The sequence below is a fragment of the Mya arenaria genome, chromosome 10 (assembly GCF_026914265.1).
Source record: "Mya arenaria isolate MELC-2E11 chromosome 10, ASM2691426v1".
In the NCBI taxonomy this organism is placed as follows: Eukaryota; Metazoa; Mollusca; class Bivalvia; order Myida; family Myidae; genus Mya; species Mya arenaria.
In genome coordinates this window covers 8,757,736-8,783,122 of record NC_069131.1, presented here as the reverse complement: position 1 = coordinate 8,783,122, position 25,387 = coordinate 8,757,736, and the positions used below count along the sequence as shown (strand labels likewise).

Genomic DNA, 25,387 nt, shown 5'->3' with positions numbered 1-25,387 from the left:
ATGGGTTATAGCTGTGCTACACATGTACACTTTCTCACTGTTGATAGGTGTACAATGTTAAATGTAACAAGTGTCTAAGCCAGTGTTAGGGACTGTGCTACACATGTACACTTTCTCACTGTTGATAGGTGTACAATGTTAAATGTAACAAGTGTCTAAGCCAGGGTTAGGGACTGTGCTACACATGTACACTTTCTCACTGTTGATAGGTGTACAATGTTAAATGTAACAAGTGTCTAAGCCAGGGTTAGGGACTGTGCTACACATGTACACTTTCTCACTGTTGATAGGTGTACAATGTTAAATGTAACAAGTGTCTAAGCCAGGGTTAGGGACTGTGCTACACATGTACACTTTCTCACTGTTGATAGGTGTACAATGTTAAATGTAACAAGTGTCTAAGCCAGTGTTAGGGACTGTGCTACACATGTACACTTTCTCACTGTTGATAGGTGTACAATGTTAAATGTAACAAGTGTCTAAGCCAGGGTTAGGGACTGTGCTACACATGTACACTTTCTCACTGTTGATAGGTGTACAATGTTAAATGTAACAAGTGTCTAAGCCAGTGTTAGGGACTGTGCTACACATGTACACTTTCTCACTGTTGATAGGTGTACAATGTTAAATGTAACAAGTGTCTAAGCCAGTGTTAGGGGCTGTGCTTCACATGTACACTTTCTCACTGTTGATAGGTGTACAATGTTAAATGTAACAAGTGTCTAAGCCAGTGTTAGGGACTGTGCTACACATGTACACTTTCTCACTGTTGATAGGTGTACAATGTTAAATGTAACAAGTGTCTAAGCCAGTGTTAGGGACTGTGCTACACATGTACACTTTCTCACTGTTGATAGGTGTACAATGTTAAATGTAACAAGTGTCTAAGCCAGGGTTAGGGGCTGTGCTACACATGTACACTTTCTCACTGTTGATAGGTGTACAATGTTAAATGTAACAAGTGTCTAAGCCAGGGTTAGGGGCTGTGCTACACATGTACACTTTCTCACTGTTGATAGGTGTACAATGTTAAATGTAACAAGTGTCTAAGCCAGGGTTAGGGGCTGTGCTACACATGTACACTTTCTCACTGTTGATAGGTGTACAATGTTAAATGTAACAAGTGTCTAAGCCAGGGTTAGGGGCTGTGCTACACATGTACACTTTCTCACTGTTAATAGGAGTACAATGTTAAATGTAACAAGTGTCTAAGCCAGGGTTAGGGGCTGTGCTACACATGTACACTTTCACACATGTACACTTTCTCACTGTTGATAGGTGTACAATGTTAAATGTAACAAGTGTCTAAGCCAGGGTTAGGGGCTGTGCTACACATGTACACTTTCTCACTGTTGATAGGTGTACAATGTTAAATGTAACAAGTGTCTAAGCCAGGGTTAGGGGCTGTGCTACACATGTACACTTTCTCACTGTTGATAGGTGTACAATGTTAAATGTAATAAGTGTCTAAGCCAGGGTTAGGGACTGTGCTACACATGTACACTTTCTCACTGTTGATAGGTGTACAATGTTAAATGTAACAAGTGTCTAAGCCAGGGTTAGGGGCTGTGCTACACATGTACACTTTCTCACTGTTGATAGGTGTACAATGTTAAATGTAACAAGTGTCTAAGCCAGGGTTAGGGACTGTGCTACACATGTACACTTTCTCACTGCTGATAGGTGTACAATGTTAAATGTAACAAGTGTCTAAGCCAGGGTTAGGGACTGTGCTACACATGTACACTTTCTCACTGTTGATAGGTGTACAATGTTAAATGTAACAAGTGTCTAAGCCAGGGTTAGGGACTGTGCTACACATGTACACTTTCTCACTGTTGATAGGTGTACAATGTTAAATGTAACAAGTGTCTAAGCCAGGGTTAGGGGCTGTGCTACACATGTACACTTTCTCACTGTTGATAGGTGTACAATGTTAAATGTAACAAGTGTCTAAGCCAGGGTTAGGGACTGTGCTACACATGTACACTTTCTCACTGTTGATAGGTGTACAATGTTAAATGTAACAAGTGTCTAAGCCAGGGTTAGGGACTGTGCTACACATGTACACTTTCTCACTGTTGATAGGTGTACAATGTTAAATGTAACAAGTGTCTAAGCCAGGGTTAGGGGCTGTGCTACACATGTACATTTTCTCATTGTTGATAGGTGTACAATGTTAAATGTAACAAGTGTCTAAGCCAGGGTTAGGGGCTGTGCTACACATGTACACTTTCTCACTGTTGATAGGTGTACAATGTTAAATGTAACAAGTGTCTAAGCCAGTGTTAGAGGCTGTGCTACACATGTACACTTTCTCACTGTTGTGACAACAAAAGTTAACAACCATTTTTATTGTCATATTTGTTAAATTTAAAATCATACCTGCTCTGGAAGTTTATTGGATACACTTTTGATCTGATGTATTTGTAACAAGATTTGGCACAGCCTTTTTCAACTGTACTTGTTTATATCTTTATATGTGAGCACATCAGCAAATATGTCAAGTTTGAAAATTAACAAAGGTGTCGCTTATCCTGTCGTTCACTTAACATAGTTCTGAACAATTGGCCCAATGTTAAATGTAATTATCTTAAACATTTATAAGTCATTGCCAATTAAGGATTTTGCTTGACTTTTTCAAACTATCAAGGGGCACAACTTGACAAATATCTAAGCCAGGGTAAGGGCCTTGCTACACATGTACATATTATCACCAGTAACATGTGATGCTAGTTTCATTCTAATATCTTGAACAGTTTTGAGTAATGGCCGAGGTTTAAGTTCTTGGATGCTGACAACAACAATGACAAGGCTTTCACAATACCCCCCCCCCCTCCCAAACTAATGATAGTTCCTACCGTTATAGAAGAGGAAGGGTATACATAGTGGTTCCAGCGTAGTCTTAACAGGTATAGGATCACACCACACGACGCTACAGTTGAGTTCATACTGACAGCCATCCTTCCCAGGACTGTTCTCCTGGATAGCTACCATCTGAATATTTAGGAATTCAGTGTGCCAATTTGCAAATATTTTGCATAAAAGAGTAATACAAAATCATGTTTTAAGTAAAAATAAGCTAGCTTAAAGACCAAATTCCCTTAAATCTAAATCACAAGAGAGCACAAAATTGTTGCATTACATATTGATGTACAGCTTTAGCCATTAGGACTGATCTATACCTGTATAGTACAGCTGCCCCCTGCCAGGGTAAACTGGAGCACTCGAGACTTGGAGCTTGTCCCATGTAACATTGGGAGCTCTTTCTCATCTGTGGGACACGACACTTGGACGTTCACACAGCCGTTCATGCCCCGGGTCACATGGTTGTTAAACTTGTCCTGTGTCAACATGTTATATCTTTAAAGCATTGTATGTAGACTTTACAGCAAGAACAATATACATGTACATGCAAGATATGTATATATTCTCCAATGAATTGATGTATGTTTAATAGAAAACCAGGAAAGTAGCATTGATTAATACCGGTATTCAATGTTTTGTGCACTATTTATTTACCCAAAATATCTGTCTACTTGTAAAACTTGTACCAAATGCTCTTGAAGTTAAATATCTGATATATTTCTTACAGTGGGTCACATACATACAGGAAGTATCCTCCCATTAAAAATAAGAAATCCTCCCATTAAAAAGGAAATCCTCCTGTTAAAAACAAGAAATCCTCCCATTAAAAAAGAAATCCTTCTGTTAAAAACAAGAAATCCTCCCCTTAAAAAGGAAATCCTCCTGTTAAAAACAAGAAATCCTCCCGTTAAAAACAAGAAATCCTGCGGTTTAAAATCAAGAATCATATTTTGTCTCTTACCCTGAGTTCCAGTTTAAGGTTTCTGACGATGCACCTGGTGTTGACGTTCTTACTGTTGGAGATGGTGGCTGTACCCAGCTCTTCCAGGGCAAACAGCTTCACAGGAACTCCTGGCTCTATCTTTGTGTGGATCTGGAATCAGGACTCACATACACCAGCTACTCAACACAGTCATCTACTGCATATATATATATATATATATTCATTGAATGCATCCCTCTACCATACATATCATATGTACAAAATAGACCATGTGATATAAAACGTTCTAATATACCAAATATACTGTCAGGTTTCATCTAATTATTCATTTTAAGGTATTCAATCATGAAATTGAAACAGAATATTGTACATCTCCACTTTGATATCCTACCATGTATTTAAAGTAATTGGTCAGCCATAAATTTATATGCTATAAAATGTTATTCAACTAGGCTAACACCACTAATGCTAAAAGTAATACTTACAAGTCACATTTTCAGGGGACACAAAACAAACATCAATTGATAAGTTCTACAAGACACCTACCACACTGCTGAAGAGTTGATGTTTGCCGTCATAGAAGACAAACATGATGTTGTAAGGGCCTGACTCCTCCGGAGTGTCGATGTTCCTAGGAATACATTTGCATGTACAAGAGCTATGTTAAATTCCTATTTGATATACATTTATAATATTTTTAATGAATGTAATAGATGAGCTTATATATATATAGTAAGTTCATTTTGTCCATTGTTTGCTCAAACATGTCTTTTTCACCAAGACAACACAGTATCACTCCCTGTAGTTTATGTATTTTCCCCTAAAAAATCTAAATCAGTATAAATGTTGAAAGTTGTCATGATATTGATGCCTTTAAACAAACCTACCTAAAATGGAAGACTCCTGCCTCAGACTTCTTTGTTGTTTCAGGGTTGTGTGACAGGGTCTGCAATGGAAATCATGCATTTATTGACAGGTCGAAAATTATACTCTGTATTAACAGCTCTTCCAGCATGTTTCTAATAATAGTGTAAACCACATAATTTATATTGGCAATCATGAACAGTGGTTATAGACTTCACTGTTAGTTTATACTATTGTAGCTTGTGAACACATCTCAAAGCTGATATTAATCATGCTTGAGTCTGTTACCTGGGTAGAAAGCAGTACTGATGTGCTTCTTGAGAGGTTATAAGATAGAACCACTGGTGATTCAAACCCACAACTCCTTAAGTGAGAGGCGGGGACCTATTCTACTAGACCATAGCCACCCTCAAACTTGGCTGTTGTTAGTAGGTTATAAATAATTACCGTACCAGGACTGATAACCATGTTTTGTATGGTGACTCACCCTGCTGGGCAGACTGTTGCTATCATAGCCATCAGACTTCCAGAGTTTGAGGGACACATGGGAACACTTGGCCGTGGTCAGCGGACTACCATCCTCTGATACCACTGTCACTGTGTACTCTGGGAAGGAAAAGACAAGCCTTCAAACTTTGTAAATCTGTTTGAATTGAATATCTCTAGCCTATGGTAAAAAGCTATACATAGCTATGTACATGACGTGATATTAAGTCATTATATATTTTTTTATATAAGTAACTAGTGTAACAACTATCAAAAAAGTGTGACGTTACGTCATGAGCAAATAGCGTTGAAAATGGCCGCACTATATAGTGACATTTAGGGCTGTAGATTGGCGCATATATAATTATGATATAAATAGAATCTAACATTCGTGGTCATTCAATACAAAATTTATTAAACTAAACTACTAAAATTGCCAAGGCTGTTTTTTAGGAATTTTCAATTTTAGGAAACTTGTTACCAAAATTCCGTATTTAATGACCACTCATGTGAGATCCTTTATATATAGTACCAGACACTTAATAATATTGACTGAGTTGGGTAGACTCAACAGGCTTTATAGACAAAGCTGATAAAAACAAAATCACTTGAACAGGTGAATTTCTTACTCAATAACTGATAACTTCATTAATATAAATCTGGTCCACAAATTACCAGGCACTCTGATACACAGACACCAGTTTAAGTTATTCTTACCAGGCTAATTATCTATAGGACTAAATTGGTATTACCAGGCAAAGACTGTCCAACTACGAGAGTCAACTTGGTGTTATAGACCACATTGAGACTGGCTGGGCGTGTGGGGTCAGGCTGGATGGATATCTTCAGTTTAGGGCCAGACAGGACAAAACTGGTAGAGATGAACGCCTTCGGCTGCACCTCATATTTTCCCCTACGGAAAAGCAAAATACCCCAGCATGTGTTAAAATTGTCTTAATGATAAAATCTTACCTCCTCTTAACTGTTGACTATATAAAATAGTTGTGAAATGTTAATAATTTTTCTTATTTTAATTATATAATACTATAAACTGATCACATCTGAGTTTCATTTCCTAGAAAATATTAAAAAAAATAGCAATAACTTGAGGTGCTTCACCATCAGTTTACTTTAAATCTATCTTCTAACAAATGTTCATGACCTTTTTTGCATATTTTGAGCAAACTTTGGTAATAAGAATACTTAAAAGCACATAAGTTTAAGAAGCAACCACTTGAGTACATACTGTGAGCAGGAGATGGTGTACATGCCAAAGTCTGCAACGCCCTCCTTGTTGGTCTTGGTAGGTTGAACGGTGGGAATCAACTGAAGAAACAGCAGTTGTATTTGTATTAGGGATGCAAACGAATGGCAAACTTGATATTCGAATATTCGGTAATTCTTTCGATCGAATATTTGATTACCGAAATACATATTTTGGAAGATGTAGTAACTACCATTATTATTCGCTTAAGTAATAGCCGGGGCATTTTATCCTACTTTGTTGTAGCCAGTACGTGCGGCTGATCCTCATTTTCCCCAAATTTGACATTCGCAATTTTCAGGAAGAAAAAAACAATACATTATAAACAGACAAACAACAAAATCGAATTATTTCAATTCCAGTGCCTTTATATTTGTAAACAATGTGAATTTAGATGGATTCCTAGTCAAATAGCGTTTTTCGCCAACCGGAGGGTATTTCCGTAGGACGAACAGCCTCGTTCTGAGATTGACTTGTAAATTGACTAAATATAACTATGGAAAACCCAAACCAACTCGGGAACTAGTAAATTAATAAAGCAAAAACATATCTGCATTTGACTCATCTATTGTTCAACAATAGAGGAAATATATCCTAAAACGCTATACTATACATTTACATTTCAAAGCACGAGCATTGTATCGAAACTTGGAAAACAGTTTAAAGCCCATATATGTATCAACATAATTGTAGCACATGGCATTCATATCATCAGAGCGATTTGAGCTATGTTGCACACCTTAATTTGCAACCATGACAAAACATTGGTGTTAAAGCCGATTCCTAGTCAGTTATTGTAAAAGTAGGGGGACTTTTTACAGTACCCGACGATATGCCCCTAAATGACATATGACGCGTGTTTAGTGTATTGTCATCACATTCACACCTCTGGCATTAGGGGCCAGTCGTTGTAAAAACAAAACAAACTTTATAAACAACAACAGTGTTGTAGGCAAAAGGTTTTTATTCTCTTAATTGAGAATTAGTACCATTGCTCTTTTTTTTCAAATATTCGAATACCGATTTTGACATTCGAATACCAAACGTTTGATCGAATATTCGAATATTCGTTCACATCCCTAATTTGTATTCATAATAATTCACTAAATTAGCATGCTTGTTAACATTTTAATATTTTACAGATAATAATGTACCTTTATTGCTATTTATTTCATACATAATTCAAATCATCCTTTACCACATGATGTATCTTGATTTGTTTGTAATAAAATTGTTATATATTGACATTTATGTCATTTCACCCAACTATGTGGTCGTCAAACTTTCTATTGATTTTTTTTTTAAATGTTTAGATTTGGCTCAACAAATTTGCCATTTGAGAACAAGAGTATGATTTTAAACATGAATAAAATTATAGGTTTGCCATAGGTTGGATTTATAATTTTACCTTAACTCACATCATAAATGTTTGCATTAAATGGCACTTGATATAAGATTCTATAGTGCTAAACAAAGCACATCAGGCAGACACTTGTAAAACATTAAATGCCAACCTACTATCCCTTACAGGCAATGCTCATTACAATGCAAAGTTGGATCCAAATTAATTTTTCAATACTATACATGCCTCAAAAACACATCCATCTTAACACGTTTTACTTCACTCAAACTAATCAAGTCAAATGCTGATAAGCACTACAATACTGTATATATGAATCAATTAAATGATTCTTAGCCTTCTCATTATTGTCTTCACATTTTGTTCCCTCTCGCTAATCAAGGCATTCAACATGATCAGTATACAACAAATCTATAACATGCTTCGTCATTACTTGAATTAGATATAACCATGGAACCTCCAATACCTTTAGTTTGGTGTCCTTAGCAAGCTGCATCTTTATGTCGGCGACCCGGGCCGGGTTTTCACCCTCATCTAGTAACTGTACAACAATCGGCTTTGGGAACTGGCTTTCGTTGTATAACACTAGCTCCTGTGAAAAGAAAATTAAGGAATAAGCCAATCGTTTGGTCTTTCTTGTTGTGTAATACCAACTCCTGTGGGAGGGAGACCTCCATTTACAGATCAAAGATAAATCAGCTTTATTGAATTGCATTTCATCACAGTTTCTGGATCCACAAATTATTAAGATTAAGAAATGTGGTTAGGTGTCAGTAAATTGCCCTACCTCATCAGGGTTATAGTGTAGGAACTTGATCTTTGCGGGAGGCCCTGCCACCATTTCTAGGCGGACATAATCCTTGAGGCTCTTCCACTGAATCTGAAGCTCTTTTTTACCAATTGTTCCACCTTCAAACACTATGCCTTTAATTATTGCTGACATCAGTTGCTGAAATTAAAATAACTTTGTTTATCAATATTTGTTCCCATTCATTTGGACCATTCATTACATCAAATGACCAACATTTACTAATAAGTGGGTATAAAAAATATTGAAATGTCACCATGAGAGAACAGTATCCAAATAAATAAACAAATTTAGATATAGTAGGAGATTCTAATTGGTTTCTAACGAGTTTCACCATGTTTACACCTCTGAGAAACACAGCATTCATAATTCTTCGGTCCACTGATCAGCCATGGAGGGTGAAAGTAAAAATGCCAAGGAAAGCTGATAAGAGACAAATTACATTAAATGTCCACCATGCTGAAAATCCATGGAGTAAAATGAAAAATAAAGTTTACCTGAAGAGTGTACTGTAATATGCAGTTGAAACCAAGTATTACTTCAATCAAACATAATTCTTAACTCAAGTTTTTCAGGGCCCGAAACAATGTGCCCTTTTTTTCCCTTAGCTTTACAAAACATGGCTTAAACCCTACACCTAATGTAGCATAACACTGTTTTTCACCATTTGTGAAACTCTTCACTTTTCTGAGACCTAGAACAAGATGATATTAAAGATGAAAGTGAAGCTAAGGGAAGGTTTTCACCAATATATCCTTACCTTATCATATGTAATCTTACACAGCTCCTTCTTAAGCCCCTCTCCACTGATGTGGGCCGCTAACTCATTCACAAAACCTTTACCATCCTGAAATAACCAATCTCCCATGACAACCTTGTAATTCTTTTCACCAATATCCAGTCTTAATTTGATGCTGTGCTTATACACTGCCTTGTTCATACATAGATGATCTTTTAAATTGTGCATTCTACAGCTAATGATTTAGTGTAAATGAATCTTTTTAGAGGGAACATTACAAGGTCTGCTTGTGTTTCAATATGTCATGTATATAAATGTTTGACATACAATGTTGTAATGTGATATTCAATATTTATGTTGAATAAAATATGTTTAAACTGAATTCACAAACAAAATGGCATTTATTTTCTAATTCTGATGAATAAATGGAACATTTTGCATAACTGTACTACAATTTGTTATAAAACAAACATTCAATAAATGAATATTTTATAAGTTTATAAGGGCAATGGTTTTGTAAGTGCTATATATGGGATACATGAAGTGCTGGAAACCATATTCCTAGCTCCCATCCTTTATGGTTTCCTTTGCCCCATATATCCCATATTGGACACCTACTTACCCGAAACTTTAATACACTCATTTCAAGATAGTCCTTACTCCATACTGGAATTCCACATTTATCGGATGTTAAAGATCAAAAGAAACCCCTGTGTCTGGCATGATTTACAGGCAACACAATAAAAACAGAGAGTTAATTCAGTGTTGCTTTAAGCCCTATTGTATGTTCTTGGGTCATAACATTCAAGATGCACTAAATTTTGTTCTAAGCATCCTTTACAATGGCAAATAAAGGCAACAAAACAAGAAAGTGCTAATCTAAAGCAAAAAAACTTTCATAGCCCTACAACCCTGGCAAAATCCAGGCCACTTACCATATCAATTTTATTGCCAAACTTGTCAATAATCTTAACCAGAAGTTCACCGGCCAAAGGCTGGCCAATACTGATCTTGTTGGAGCCAGTCAATGTGCAGTTAAGGCCATGTGGTTCCCACGCTGTTGTCCTGAAATGTTTTAAGTATCTATCTGCATGGTAGTTCACACAAAGACAATTATTTACTAATTGTGACCTTGACAGTTATGTTAGAGGCTGTAATATACAAATTCCCTCTACATTTACGCCATTTACTCGAACAAAGACAGTTGCTATGGAATGATTTTACAGCATTTTTAGATTTTAAACAGAAAGTTTAAACTTTGGAGCATATGTATGGACTTTTCACCCAACAAATCATTACAAAACATAACACCTTCAAGTTAACCATCTTAATTACAGAGAGCACTTACAACATGCACAGGTATCAAATGGTATAGGTACTGTTAAAATCAATTATGGACCATCACTTACTTGAGTACAAATCCCAGCTCAAGGCCAGAGCTTTCTGCCACAGACACCTGACAGTACTTGAGCTCCAATACAGAGTTAGTGGCCTTGATTCCTGGTAACTGGCCCTTCATCAGTATGTCCTTGTTCAGCTTGGCTAGCCAATTAATCTGGGGAGGAAAGTATATTTTCCTACATTTGACATGTTAGAATATAGACTAATTAGACTGATGAATGTTCTTCTTTTATAATTGACCTCTGATATCATTAGGTCACTGGTCTGCAGCCACCAAAGTATATGTACATATAGGGACTGATTTCTGTACTGGTTTCCTTTTGAAATTGAACCGATAAGAGAGTGCCATTAAACTTTTGCTTTATCAGGTCAGCTAACATGCATATGGGTTGGTGTTTTTATCTCAGGTCAGTTTGTCATGTGACATTATTAGTTTTTTCTTAGGAATGAGATCAAATGGTTCTATAAATCCCGGGTTCTTTCCTACAATTTTACAGTGATTAAATAAGCCAGTAATGTAACTTTAATGATGTAGTAATAAACACAATGTCAGCATACACAGAGGTAAAATGATGATAAAATGCCAAAATAAGATCTATGACAATATGATGTTAATAAAGCCAGACTTATGGCTTGCTGTACATGTGTGTATTGTCCCGGGTAACATGTGTGTATTGTCCTGGGTAACATGTGTGTATTGTCCCTGGTAACATGTGTGTATTGTCCCTGGTAACATGTGTGTATTGTCCCTGGTAACATGTGTGTATTGTCCTGGGTAATATGTGTGTATTGTCCCTCATAACATGTGTGTATTGTCCCGGGTAACATGTGTGTATTGTCCCATGTAACATGTGTGTATTGTCCCGCGTAACATGTGTGTATTGTCCCGTGTAACATGTGTGTATTGTCCTGGGTAACATGTGTGTATTGTCCCTGGTAACATGTGTGTATTGTCCCTGGTAACATGTGTGTATTGTCCTGTGTAACATGTGTGTATTGTCCCGCGTAACATGTGTGTATTGTCCCGTGTAACATGTGTGTATTGTCCGGGGTAACATGTGTGTATTGTCCCTGGTAACATGTGTGTATTGTCCCTGGTAACATGTGTGTATTGTCCCGCGTAACATGTGTGTATTGTCCCGTGTAACATGTGTGTATTGTCCTGGGTAACATGTGTGTATTGTCCCTGGTAACATGTGTGTATTGTCCCTGGTAACATGTGTGTATTGTCCCTGGTAACATGTGTGTATTGTCCCTGGTAACATGTGTGTATTGTCCTGGATAACATGTGTGTATTGTCCCGGGAAACATGTGTGTATTGTCCAGGGTAACATGTGTGTATTGTCCTGGGTAATATGTGTGTATTGTCCCGCGTAATATGTGTGTATTGTCCCGGGTAACATGTGTGTATTGTCCCGCCTAACATGTGTGTATTGTCCCGGCCCGGGACATGTGTGTATTGTCCTGGGTAACATGTGTGTATTGTCCCTGGTAACATGTGTGTATTGTCCCGCGTAACATGTGTGTATTGTCCCTGGTAACATGTGTGTATTGTCCCGGGTAACATGTGTGTATTGTCCCGTGTAACATGTGTGTTTTGTCCTGTGTAACATGTGTGTATTGTCCCTGGTAACATGTGTGTATAGTCCCGTGTAACATGTGTGTATTGTCCCGGGTAACATGTGTGTATTGTCCCGTGTAACATGTGTGTATTGTCCGGGGTAACATGTGTGTATTGTCCTGGGTAACATGTGTGTATTGTCCCTTGTAACATGTGTGTATTGTCCCGCGTAACATGTGTGTATTGTCCCGTGTAACATGTGTGTATTGTCCTGGGTAACATGTGTGTATTGTCCCTGGTAACATGTGTGTATTGTCCCTGGTAACATGTGTGTATTGTCCCGCGTAACATGTGTGTATTGTCCCTGGTAACATGTGTGTATTGTCCCTGGTAACATGTGTGTATTGTCCCTGGTAACATGTGTGTATTGTCCTGGGTAACATGTGTGTATTGTCCCGGGAAACATGTGTGTATTGTCCCGGGTAACATGTGTGTATTGTCCTGGGTAACATGTGTATTGTCCTGGGTAATATGTGTGCATTGTCCCGCGTAATATGTGTGTATTGTCTCGTGTAAAATGTGTACCAAGTTTTATATGAATATCTTGACAGTTTTAGCATGAGTGCCAAGGTTCAAGTTTTTACACAACGACAATACCAAGGCAACAATACAAGGACTTTTTTCTTCAAAAACAAGGAATCCAAAAATGGTGAAACAAATTCTTCACAGGTGTGTTAAGAATAATAATTCAGATATATAAATATCAATATTGTATACAGGTAAATATAATTTTCTATAAAAAAAATTCAAACATTAATTTCATTAAATTATCCATAATAATTTGAATTCAGCAGATATAAATAATTAGAAATGTCCATGCATTGCACTGAATGCAGCGTGCTGTGTAATGACTCTACCACCAGTACCTTTATCTTAGAGGCAACCTTTTCAGTGATGTCCACCTCTCTCTCTCCCTCATCATACAGCTTATACGCTGAAACATACAGATGATGGTTTTATAAGTATAGGATTCAAGATAGGATATGGTATAGTTCAAAACAAAACATTTAAGGAAATACCTACAAAGAGCTTTAAGATAATTTCCAAGTATACTTTCTGCTAATCGATGTAAAATGTTTGTAAAATAATTTAGGTTTAGAAAGGTTTTCCAGATGTTTGTGTTTGTTTCAGAGAGTCTAACATCAGTGTACACCATAAAAATCTAGCATTTCATCCCAGATCTATTTTCTAACATCAAAATTAGAACTTTCTGTCCCAAAACCCACTCGCCTTCCACTTACTAAGCCCCTTCAGCAATTCTCCAACCCTAATGACACCCAAGCCCCAACGCCCTTCCACTAACTAAGCCCCTTCAGCGTTTCTTCAGCCATCATGACACCGAAGCCCAACTGACCTTCCACATACTAGGCCTGTCCAGTGTTTCTCCAGCCCTCATGACACCCAAGCCCCATTGCCATTCCACATACTAAGCCTGTCCAGTGTTCCTCCAGCCCTCATGACACCCAAGCCCCACCGCCCTTCCACTTACTAAGCCCCTTCAGCATTTCTCCAACCCTCATGACACCTGAGCCCCACCGCCCTTCCACTTACTAAGCCCCTCCAGTGTTTCTCCAGCCCTCATGACACCCAAGCCCCACCGCCCTTCCACTTACTAAGCCCCTCCAATGTTTCTCCAGCCCTCATGACACCCGAGCCCCACAGCCCTTCCATTTACTAAGACCCTTGAGCGTTTCTCCAGCCCTCATGACACCAGAGCCCCACTACCCTTCCACTTACTAAGCACCTCCAGGGTTTCTCCAGCCCTTATGATAATCTCCATGCCGTTGGTGATGGTTATCTGTTTCTTGGTGTCGGGGTCGGGGTAGCACACTTTCATGTCACATATCTTACCACTCGGGACAACCACCATCTTACGTTCAACAGGCTTTATGGTCTTAGATCCCTGGAAATAAGAGATTATGGGAATTATTCATAATAAAGTGAACATCATCTGGGAGCTTGAAGTCTGTATCCCATAACAGTATCATACAAATATATTTTTTTAATGTAATTTAAATGTTTTCCTTATTAAAACCAATGAATATGGACTTGAACCAGTGAGATAATGTGGGCTTTAAACAAACTGGTAGACCAGACATTTTAGTTCTTTCTTTCCATTTTTGGTAGTAGTGACCATTCTTCCAAACATGCACTAAGACAAAACAATTGCAAACTGAACTTGTAAACAGAACAAACTTACACTCTCTCCTCTAGAAGGGTCCTTAGAAAGTACACATATATTTGTTTACAATATTTCAATACAAACAGTTATGTATACAAGCATCAGAATACCAAGTTTAGATTTCAAATATTCAACATGTAAGAGCAAGAAATACAATATAAAAGTTTTACTTTAACAGTTTAATTATCAACCAATCAGTGAGCACTCACCTGAACATCGAATTTTGCTGTAAGCTTGGTATTTGACTTGATCTTTTTGAGAAAAATCGACTCCCCTGTGAGGTTCCCCCCGTTGATACTGAGACTGTCCAGGGAGTAGCTGGGCAGGCCCGGAGCACCTGACAACTGCAATATAAAGATATCATAATTACGAGCATCAAGTAAAACACCTCCAAGACCCATTGCAGCGAACATAAGTATTAGTCCTTCATTAACGTCAAAAAGTTTTACGATATCAGTTTGCAATCTAGTTTCCAAAGTACTACCAACAGTTTCAGTATTTGGACAGTCCCACTGGTATCAAGTAAAGCGTTGCAAAGTACATTTGAACTGAAGATTATACAACTTTATCCAATGCTTGACTCTCTACTGGAAATACAATTCCCAAGAATGATAGCAGGGGCACATGATGATTTCAACCTTGCATCAGGTGAACAACAGTCCTGATGCTGAACCAACCTGATTTAAGTATAGTTATTGCACCAACCACCTGAGTTACTGAAATTATACTCCAGCGTGAAACACAAGTTGCATAACTTTAATCAGGAGGGTAACAGGTCTAATTCATAACTTCTCAATCACGAAGGACAGGTGTAGTAACTGATTTGTACAATATTGTCAAGGACAGCCTTCAATGTGTAGGGTGCATATTCTTACCTTACACACAATGCTCTGTCTGCCCTCCGGTATGGTAGGGTTACCCGCCATAGTCCATGTCCTTACCTATACACACAATGCTCCGTCTGCCTTCCAGTATGGTAGGGTTACCCGCCATAGTCCATGTCCTTACCTATACACACAATGCTCCGTCTGCCCTCCAGTATGGTAGGGTTACCCACCATAATCCATATCCTTACCTATACACACAATGCTCCGTCTGCCCTCCGGTATGGTAGGGTTACCCGCCATAGTCCATGTCCTTACCTTACACACAATGCTCTGTCTGCCCTCCGGTATGGTAGGGTTACCCACCATAATCCATATCCTTACCTTACACACAATGCTCTGTCTGCCCTCCAGTATGGTAGGGTTACCCGCCATAGACCATGTCCTTACCTTACACACAATGCTCTGTCTGCCCTCCAGTATGGTAGGGTTACCCACCATAATCCATGTCCTTACCTTACACACAATGCTCTGTCTACCCTCCAGTATGGTAGGGTTACCCACCATAATCCATATCCTTACCTTACACACAATGCTCTGTCTACCCTCCAGTATGATAGGGTTACCCACCATAATCCATATCCTTACCTTACACACAATGCTCTGTCTGCCCTCCAGTATGGTAGGGTTACCCGCCATAGTCCATGTCCTTACCTTACACACAATGCTCTGTCTGCCCTCCAGTATGGTAGGGTTACCCGCCACATCCTGAATCTGTACGCGGTATATCGGGGCCGACCCATTCACCACTGATAGCTCCTCTTCAGGGCTTACACTTAGAATACTGGCAGGACCTGGAAGTATCATACACATGTCTGTGAATCTATGTACAATTTACTTTTATGCATGCAGTGCATCAGAAACTTATTTCTATATGTGGTAAATTTGGCCCCACATATTGACTGGGCTAACACTTTGAATGGTTGCAGGACTCGGAACTATCATGAATGTATATCTCTACTCATATTAAATGTGATATAAAATTGAAAACAAAACATTACATCTGTAAATCTGGGCTTGTCCCTTTCCTTCTTAACACACTGTCTCATGGCTAACAATTATTTAGTCAATGAATTTTCCTTTTCCATGCCTTTTGGTTGCAGAGCAGCCATAACAGATTCAAAATCGGTGAACAGAGCTCAGCATACTTTTTCAAATATTGTTTGTGCAAAATAATCATCAGGCCCCATTTTCTCGAAAGTTATTTGTAACGAGTTTTAATAAATTTAAGTACCTTATTTTATTAAGCCAATTTTTTTACTTTATCTTAATTTTACTTCATATAAAATAGTTTGTTGTGATAATCATAAAAGATTATTTCATCTTAAAGTCCATAAACACTTAAAATGTAAATATTACAAAAAAATATTACCAAGACAAAAATATATTAAGCTTAATCCTGTTATAAGGGACTTAAAATGTCTCAAAAAGTTGAGGCCAGTTTCATATAGGAAATTGTATGCACAAGACTAAAGCCACATTATGTATAAAAGTTTGTCAGTGGTGCAGGTAATCAAATACGGATCATTAATTATAGGTCATGTACAGAACGTTTTTTCGTATTGCCATACACAAAATACAAAAAAACACTTTCTATTTAAAGTCAACAATCATTTCAATAATTTTCTTGTCAAATGCAATTCATGATTAATTTTATTCATGCAAAAATAACAGTGACGGGTGAAATATAATCAATAGTCACAAAACACCTACCTTTTGTATGGCATTGCACTTTTATTAAAAACCAATTGCAATTATTTTTGTGAACAGATATTTATATATATATATATATATATATAGGTCTAATCTATTGAGGCAAGCTAATAATTTCTGAATTCATAGAAACTTTGGATTGAGTCATTAGTTACTTGCAAAACACGCAAACAAAATACAGTCACTAAAATACGTTGTGGTACCTTGGGGATGAAAGAGGGGATACATGTAAACTGTAGAGTTTGAAAAGGAGCTATATATGATTAAATATTTTTATATGATATTTTTTAAAGTGTGTCGAACTGATTTAACAATGAAACATTATCGTAAGCCCTTGATATATAAAACCCATTGATTCAGAATGGGAATATCACTTCAGCAATGGCGTGGCAAAATTGGAACATTTAGCCAAACACTGAAGAACAGTTTCATTTTAAATCTGATAATTCTTCAGCAGAAAGGGCTTTCACTAGCCATAAGGATTGCTCTGTTCTATTTACTTTGTGCACAATGTGTGGAACCTAACCCAGGTCCTCCAAAAGTCAACCCAGGAACAAATACAACCAAAGAAGATGAACCGGTGGAAGTATTTAACTTGTCTGAATTGGATGAAGGTATTTTGGCGACGATGCGGTCCATAGAAAGAGTGATATACGAGCGAGTGCCTGGCTCGGATCCGCAGGAGGAGTTAAGATTGTTTAAGGACGAGGAGAATGAAGAATATGACAGTTCTGAAGATAAGGCAGAAGAAATACTTGTAAGTTACAGTTAATCATATTTTCCGACTGGTTTTCATGCATTTTCGCAAAAATTGGCTTGTTCCAAGACAAATAATAAAAAAAGTTGTTAAAACGTTAAATCTGTGAGAGTGAAGCTTCAAGTCACCAGTGAATATCTTTTACCTTATTTTTGCATATGACAATGTTTCAACTTTTTACAAGCCAGCATCACTGAATATCAATGAAACATTTTAAGTCCAATTTAATCTGCAGATTCAAAAAAGCTTTATTCACACCAAGATTCATCACTATCAATGAACACTCTTCACATAAGCTTAGTATAACCTACACATCAACTTTCATTACTATCCATTAATTCGTGCTTAAGTTATTGGAAAGAAACCATTAGTAACAATTTAGTAACAATGACCTTGACCCTTTCCCCTCAAAAGCAATCCCAAGCTAGCTTTACACATAAGCTACATATACACTAAGTTTATTCACTATCCATCAATCCTAACTTAAGTTTTTGGTTGGAAACAGTTTTGTTTGTTGGAAGGTATTGGAATTAATCAGTAAGTAGCATTTTTAAACATGTCTAATGTTGAATATAGTTTTGAATTTAAGATTGAGTTAGGCTTATAAATAAGATTTATTATTTTTATATGTTTAGATATAGGGGATATTATAATAGGAAGTGTTTCTGGTGACCTGTATCATGTCGAGTTCGATGTGTAAACGCATATCCTCCGAGACCACAGGCAAAGACATATACATGTTTACCTAACGAACGAGTCGTGATGCAGGTCACAGGGTTCAAATTTCACTTTGAAGAGCACTCACAAAATGAAATATCAACTTGCAATTTTATCATTTGCTTTATTCCCTAATAATATTGTCTTATTAAAGTAGATATTTACACCTAAATCATATAATGAATATTAAAAAGTATCAATCTTGAGTGACTCGACTACTAGAACTTGTTGATGGCTTTTTCTTTTTTGGGGATACAGATGACTTATCGGATGCTTTTTGATAACAAAGTTGTCTAAAGTCTCAATGCAATACATGATGTATTTGGTGAGATATTGATTTAAAGGTGCTAACATTCAAATTGTTAACTACTGTGTGGTACTGACACCTCTTTTAGGGTTTATAAGTATAGCTTGCCTTATTCCTCCAACAGTCAAGCTTATAACTTAACCTTTAAAATGATATATCATATGACAGTAGCACAAAATATTTTACATTGTTATTGCTACTAAAAGCCAAAAAAATACAACCAATTACAGTTTTTATCTAAATGTTGTTGTTTTTTTGTCCCTGGAGTTATCGAATCCATGGGTTATCACAAATTCATAGACAATTCACATCCCTGAAGCATTTGTACAAGGAGCAATCTTGAACCTATAAACTTACAAGTTTCAAAGCTCTAGGTCATGGAGCGTAAATGATCATAGTCTAATTTAGTAAAGTAAAGTACACTCCTCGCAGAACTACCACTTTCCGTTTTCATCGGAAGACTTTCATCATCACCAACACGGTATCTAATTTACCGAAATTTTCTCTGTGTTTTCAAACGTTCACCCTCCAAGGCTGATCAGTGGACCGTATAATTGCAATCGCCGGGTTACTTGGAGTGAAAACACAGCGAAACTCCGAGGAAACCGATAAGAATTTCCAACTATACATGTATCTAATTTTGTTTAATTTATTTGAATACTTTTTATTGTATTGTTTCAATATTTTTCAGACTCACTTGCACATAATACGACTGTAATTCTTTAATGGCGCGAAAATTCAATATATATGTCGATGTCCATTTTTGACCCAGTTCTAATTATATCTTACTCATTTGACTTCAGTGGCAGTATCTTAAAGTAATGTAAACATTCTGTTTGCTACATAGATCTAATCAATTTTTTGAATTTTAAACCTCCAATTAAAAAAAACAACAAAAAAATACATATTTTGCAATAACAAACATACCAGATAACCGAAAGTAGAATTTAGCACGCAATACGTCACTAAGAAAATTACATATCACCTGACTTCCACACTGCAAAAAACACTTGACTGCGTTTCATATTAATAATTTCCAATTATTAACTAAGAAGTAATGGTTTAAATATTTTTTAAACATAATATTCATACTAACACCGTAACTTTAATAAAATATATCAATTGAAAGCTTAATTATTTCGTTCAGAGAAGGAAATAGATTACGAAAAAAAACCTGCATAGATTAAATCGGCGATTTTAAAACCACAGAACCTGAGTTACCTTCATACTTTTATAACGTCATAATTGACAATTAATGCAATTAAAATATTATTTTGAATGTGGAAAAACAACTGATATGTATCACAAAAGAAATATTGACAGGAAAAATATTACATCACATTACTTACAAAGTACTCAACACCTGCATTACTCCTATCCAATTTAGTTCTCAACAATTTAACACAGAGAATGGTGTAACACTGTGGTTAACAAACAAATATGTGGTGTTATATCTTAAATGTGTGGATATCAACAGGCATTAACAAATATAAGTTGAAAGGAAAATTTATAACCAATGACTTAAAACTAACGAATATGAAAAAATTGACTTTACAAACAAAATGACTGCAAATGTAATTATTTATTTTCAAAAGTAGCAAGGTATCAAAGCATACAACTCGGAAGTCCGCTTTGAGGCTAATAAAACAACATGATCACTGGCCATACCAGCAAAAAAAACTCAGCAGAAAACAAGCGACTCAGCTAAACTCAGTGGATATTAGCAAGGTTACGTACTCGGCAGATCTCCGCGATAAATTAAAAAACCCTCGAATTGATCGAGGAAAGTGGTAGTTTTGGCGTGGATTGTACTGTAGGTCATGGAGCGTAAATGATCATACATGTAGTCTAATTTTAATGTTACCTAATTATATTTTCTTTTTAATTCAGCCACTTCCTAAAAATCCTGAGCTGATGCGAAAGGTGTCTTTAAAGATGAGTGACGTTATGGCAGATATTGGGGTGACACAAGAAATGGTGAACAGGCGACGTCGATTGTTCCTCATGCGGGAAAAAACTTACACAGACTATATCAACATTATTAACTTAAGGAATGGCAGAAGATTCCATTTTGGAAGCCAAAGCGAGGGAACCACCACTCTTGAGATGAATTCTGACACCGACATACTTCTTTGTGACTATGAATGCCCAGTTGTACTGAACATTCCTGACAAAGACCCGGAAAAATCGTTTTTCCTAGCGATCAAAACTCCAGAAACGCCAGCCCAGCACTGTTATCTACAATTGTTCTTACCATACAGCAGAAATCCTGTCACTATCGACAATGTATTTAAAAGGAAAGAAGATGTAGAAATAGATGATGAAGGAAGGGTGCTGCTCAAACACTCATGTGATGACAAAAGCCTGAAAGAACTGTGGAAAGACAAATATAAAAAACAAGGACCATCAAGGAGTCAATGGGAGGACTTAGATATGGTGTCAGCCTTGCATTGTGCTACCCTCCCTGAAGAATGCCAGTATCTGTTCACAAGAATGCGTCCAGGTCACTGGCCCAGAAAAGAAGTCTTGGAAAAAGCAAAGGGACTGGGTACATTTGTTGTGCGTCAAGGACATCCAAACAGCCCCAAGTCAGAACTAGAGTGGAGATTCTCTACGTCCCAAATAGAGCGCCTGCTAATGTTTGACTTGAACATTGTCCAGTTAAGAACATACATAATCTTAAAGCTAATCCGGAAGTCCAGATTTAAAGAAATGGTGGAAGACAGACTAAGCACATTCCACTTCAAGACAGCACTGCTTTTCACTGTCGAAAAATATCCACCTGAAATATGGCGGGATGAAAATCTCACACAATGTATAATCAACTGCCTTACAACATTGCAGGAATTTGTACGAAAAAGAAGCTGCCCTCATTACACAACAGCAGGTGTTAACTTGTTTGCTGGAAAGCTAAAGGATTGGGAGCTCCAGAAAATAGATAAGGAGCTGTCAGTTATAATTGAAGAACCAATGAGAGGCTTTATAAGCATACACATGGATAGTCTTCAAGATCGTATTTTGGACATTGAAAAAGAGTCCAAAGCCAAAGAAACAGCTTTATATTGCTTTATGCAGTTCTGCGCCATGTACAATACTGTGGAAGGGAAAGAGGGCTTAGAAAGCAAAGCTGATGGAATCCATTCCTTGAGACTTAAGCAACTGCCGGCTGAAATCATGGACACCAAATCTTTTATTATGAGTGAGAAGATTCCAAACAGATGGTTCAAGGAGATCCTGAAGATACAATGCTGCTTCCTTGGTTCAGTGTGGGCTTCCTTTCATATAGCAAACAAGTGGGCCTTCCCTGACGATATCAACATTCCATACGCTGTATCCCTGGATGCGGACCTGACATCATGCAGACTCAAGTTTGCCTCCATGTTGTACCGCAGTCGGCAGTATACACTTGCTGAACAAGTGCTGGCACATGTTGAAAGCCTGCTACATCCGAATGTGTGGCAATGGTGTGGGTGTCAGGGAAGACCTGAGATAAAACCCACCAATGAACTTGTTGAAATGATAAGAAACTTGCCTGATATTGGAATGATAGACCAAGATGGTCTTCCAATGATAGAAGTCAATGAGCATGTAGATATTCCAGAATTAGAACTGTTTAAGGCAAACATTGCTCGCAGTGTCAAGTTCATAAAACTAGAGTCACGCTGTGTGCCACAGCACCTGGTCTATGAAAAAGATCGGACACTTTGTGATGAAGAGAGGTTGATGAGACGGCCTGGAGATGACTGGATGGACGACATCATTATTGACGCCATTCCTTTTCTTTACTACCTGCAGTACCTCACATACAAGGAACTCAAGGATCAGGAAATAAATTGGGGACTCCGAAAAGAACTCACAAAGAGAAAACAATCAGCATTGAAGAAACTTCATCTCTACACATTTGAGGAGATTAAAGGTCAAGGTCACGCTGAGACGGCCTTCAATGTGCTTGGCCACTGCTATGAACTGGAGAACAACAATGATATGGCCAGGCAGTGTTACACAGTGTCATTGGGACTTTACAAACACAATAACGCTGCTAATATTCACATGTGTGGACTAGAACCCAGTTCCGAGGAGACATTTGGTGAAGATTAGTTCAAGCATAAAAATATTGCACACTAAATATTGGACAAACACATTCCCTATGACATAAGCAATAATGTGTTTTCAAATAATTTAATTTAACATTATAATGATGTGTCTTCATTCTTTAATGTAATTCAAATTTCAAACCTGTAATTTCACCACCAATAAATAAAGTGACCAGTTAAAAGGAATGAATATTACTTACTAATCTGGACAGTCGCAAGTTGGTAAAAAAAAATGTCAATAAATATCAGCACATGGTTAAATTGTCCAAACTACTTTTGGATATTGCCCTATTTTTTTCATTTAATATTCCAAGTTAAGGTCCATTTTAACATAGTGGCCTATGTTGGCTTTATATTTGTGTAATTAACAAGCATTTTCAGTGAAAAGATATCCCCCGCCAACGATGGCTTGTTTGTGCTTGATGGCTTGTTTGTGTTGATGGCTTGTTTGTGCTTGAAGGTTAAAAAAAATCTCAGAAAGAATAAGATAAGCACATTGGTTTATTCCTTTCCAAGCCAAATTATAAACTTCGATTTTTTGTCACAGAATATAAGCCATAATGATTATTCAGGATAATCTGCACATATAGGATAAGTTGAGTTGAGTTGGGTTTTACGGCATCGCAAGACTGTATAGGTTATATGGCGCCATTCAGGCAGGAAAAAACTTGTTGGATCCACATTGGACACATACTTTTCAAGAATTAGATTGGAAACATATATTTTTGAAGTATTTTTGGCAAAAAAGGGCCATAACTCCTAAATGACTAAAGCGATTTCCATGACTATCGAACTTGATCAAGATATTATGGTCACAAACATGTGTTTAAAGTTTGGTGAGGATTGGACAAACAGTTTTCAAGAATTAGATTGGAAACATATATTTTTGAAGTATTTTTGGCAAAAAAGGGCCGTAACTCCTAAATGACTAAAGCGATTTCCATGACTATCGAACTTGATCAAGATATTATGGTCACAAACATGTGTTTAAAGTTTGGTGAGGATTGGACAAACGGTTTTCAAGAATTAGATCGGAAACAATCTTCGGGACGTACGTACGTACAGACAGACAGACAGACAGACGTACGTACGGACAAGGGCAACCCTATATGCCGCCACTTTGTGGGGGCATAAATATCGACCGGGACTACTTTATGATAAAAAAATTTAACGAAATAAATCAGAGGGATGATGGATGTTGGTTCATATAACATTCAAGTTACATTAAATTCTAGCAGCTAGTTACTGAGAAACGGCTGCAAACAATGATTTTTTAATAAATCAAGGGCAATAACTCTAAGGAAAATTGACCAATCCAAAAGAAAAATAGACAGGCATCATCACAGTATGTTGGTTCTTATTTATTCCAAGTGTCATGAAATTCTACCAGCTAGTTGCATAGAAAAGTCTGCAAACATGGATCTTTTAATAAATCAAGGGCAAATAACTCATATAGAAATTACACAATCCAAAATATAAATAAACAGGCATCATCACAGTATGTTGGTTCATATTTATTTCAAGTTTCAAGAATTTCTACCAACTAGTTACTGAGAAATGGCTGTAAATGAGTTTTTCAAAAAATCAAGGGCAATAACTCCAAGTACAATTAACCAATACAAAAAAAAATATGAACAGGCATCATCCCAGTGTAGTAATTCATATTTATTTTAAGTTTCATGAAATTCTGCCAGCTAGTGACTGAGAAATGGCTGTGAATGTGCATTTTTCAAAAAATCAAGGGCAATTACTCCAAGGACAATTGACCAATCAAATTTTTTTTTGGACGAGCATCATTCCAGTATAGTGGTTCATATTAATTTTAAGTTTCATGAAATTCTACCAGCTAGTTACTGAGAAAACGCAGGTGACGGACGGACGGACGGACGGAAGGAAGGACGGATGGAAGGAAGGACGGACGGACGGAAGGACGGACGGACAACGCCATTTCAATATCCCCCTCCCTATTTCATAGGCGGGGGATAATTAATTGATTTAATAAAGTGAAACTAATGTTATTAGTTTAAACATATTTATTCAGTTCAATATAAACAAGAAATCAATACACAATGTACGAATGTATAATATAAAATAATTCTGAGCGAATGTAATTGTGTATGCTCTATATTTTGATTGATGACTATTATATGATATGGTCTTCAAATGTCTTGGCTGGGTTTTCATGTACTTTTCTATGAAATATTAAAGACAACAATATTAGTCAAATACATGAATGTTTACATTTGGCTCTTATTTAAATCATAAGTCTAAAATGCTACGGACAGAGTTTCTGAAGCAATTGTACAACGTGACTTCGTATGTAAACACCACGTGTTAAGTCATGAAGAGTTGACAGGTTATTTTGGAACTTTGGGTACT

General features: G+C 37.1%; 2 protein-coding genes across 3 annotated transcripts in view; one reads left to right on the top strand and one right to left on the bottom strand.

The window, feature by feature from the left end:
• Positions 1 to 25,387, bottom strand: part of LOC128207011 (structural maintenance of chromosomes flexible hinge domain-containing protein 1-like) — a 100,060-nt gene that overhangs the window by 20,418 nt on the left and 54,255 nt on the right. For both annotated transcript variants that reach the window (XM_052909798.1, XM_052909797.1), the window contains 17 exons: positions 16,075 to 16,214; positions 14,746 to 14,880; positions 14,092 to 14,257; positions 13,221 to 13,288; positions 10,742 to 10,887; positions 10,268 to 10,397; positions 9,354 to 9,440; positions 8,573 to 8,734; positions 8,252 to 8,377; positions 6,408 to 6,487; positions 5,914 to 6,074; positions 5,163 to 5,281; positions 4,699 to 4,757; positions 4,358 to 4,442; positions 3,830 to 3,961; positions 3,186 to 3,344; positions 2,862 to 2,997 (listed from right to left, as the gene is read on the bottom strand). In XM_052909798.1, coding sequence (XP_052765758.1) covers positions 2,862 to 2,997; positions 3,186 to 3,344; positions 3,830 to 3,961; positions 4,358 to 4,442; positions 4,699 to 4,757; positions 5,163 to 5,281; positions 5,914 to 6,074; positions 6,408 to 6,487; positions 8,252 to 8,377; positions 8,573 to 8,734; positions 9,354 to 9,440; positions 10,268 to 10,397; positions 10,742 to 10,887; positions 13,221 to 13,288; positions 14,092 to 14,257; positions 14,746 to 14,880; positions 16,075 to 16,214 — 2,091 coding nt within the window. The remainder of the gene's footprint in view (positions 1 to 2,861; positions 2,998 to 3,185; positions 3,345 to 3,829; positions 3,962 to 4,357; positions 4,443 to 4,698; positions 4,758 to 5,162; positions 5,282 to 5,913; positions 6,075 to 6,407; positions 6,488 to 8,251; positions 8,378 to 8,572; positions 8,735 to 9,353; positions 9,441 to 10,267; positions 10,398 to 10,741; positions 10,888 to 13,220; positions 13,289 to 14,091; positions 14,258 to 14,745; positions 14,881 to 16,074; positions 16,215 to 25,387) is intronic.
• On the top strand, positions 17,320 to 23,291 carry LOC128207013 (uncharacterized). Its single transcript, XM_052909800.1, has 2 exons — positions 17,320 to 17,890; positions 20,805 to 23,291. The coding sequence occupies exons 1-2, from the start codon at positions 17,495 to 17,497 to the stop codon at positions 23,010 to 23,012; spliced, it is 2,604 nt and encodes an 867-aa protein (XP_052765760.1). The 5' UTR covers positions 17,320 to 17,494; the 3' UTR covers positions 23,013 to 23,291.

What these genes read in the sequence shown, in the direction of transcription:
- LOC128207013 (XM_052909800.1), top strand. Translation starts at nt 17,495, where the DNA reads ATGGGAATATCACTTCAGCAATGGCGTGGCAAAATTGGAACATTTAGC. An exon ending in ATAAGGCAGAAGAAATACTT is followed by an intron (nt 17,891 to 20,804) that starts GTAAGTTACAGT and finishes TTTTTAATTCAG; the next exon opens with CCACTTCCTAAAAATCCTGA.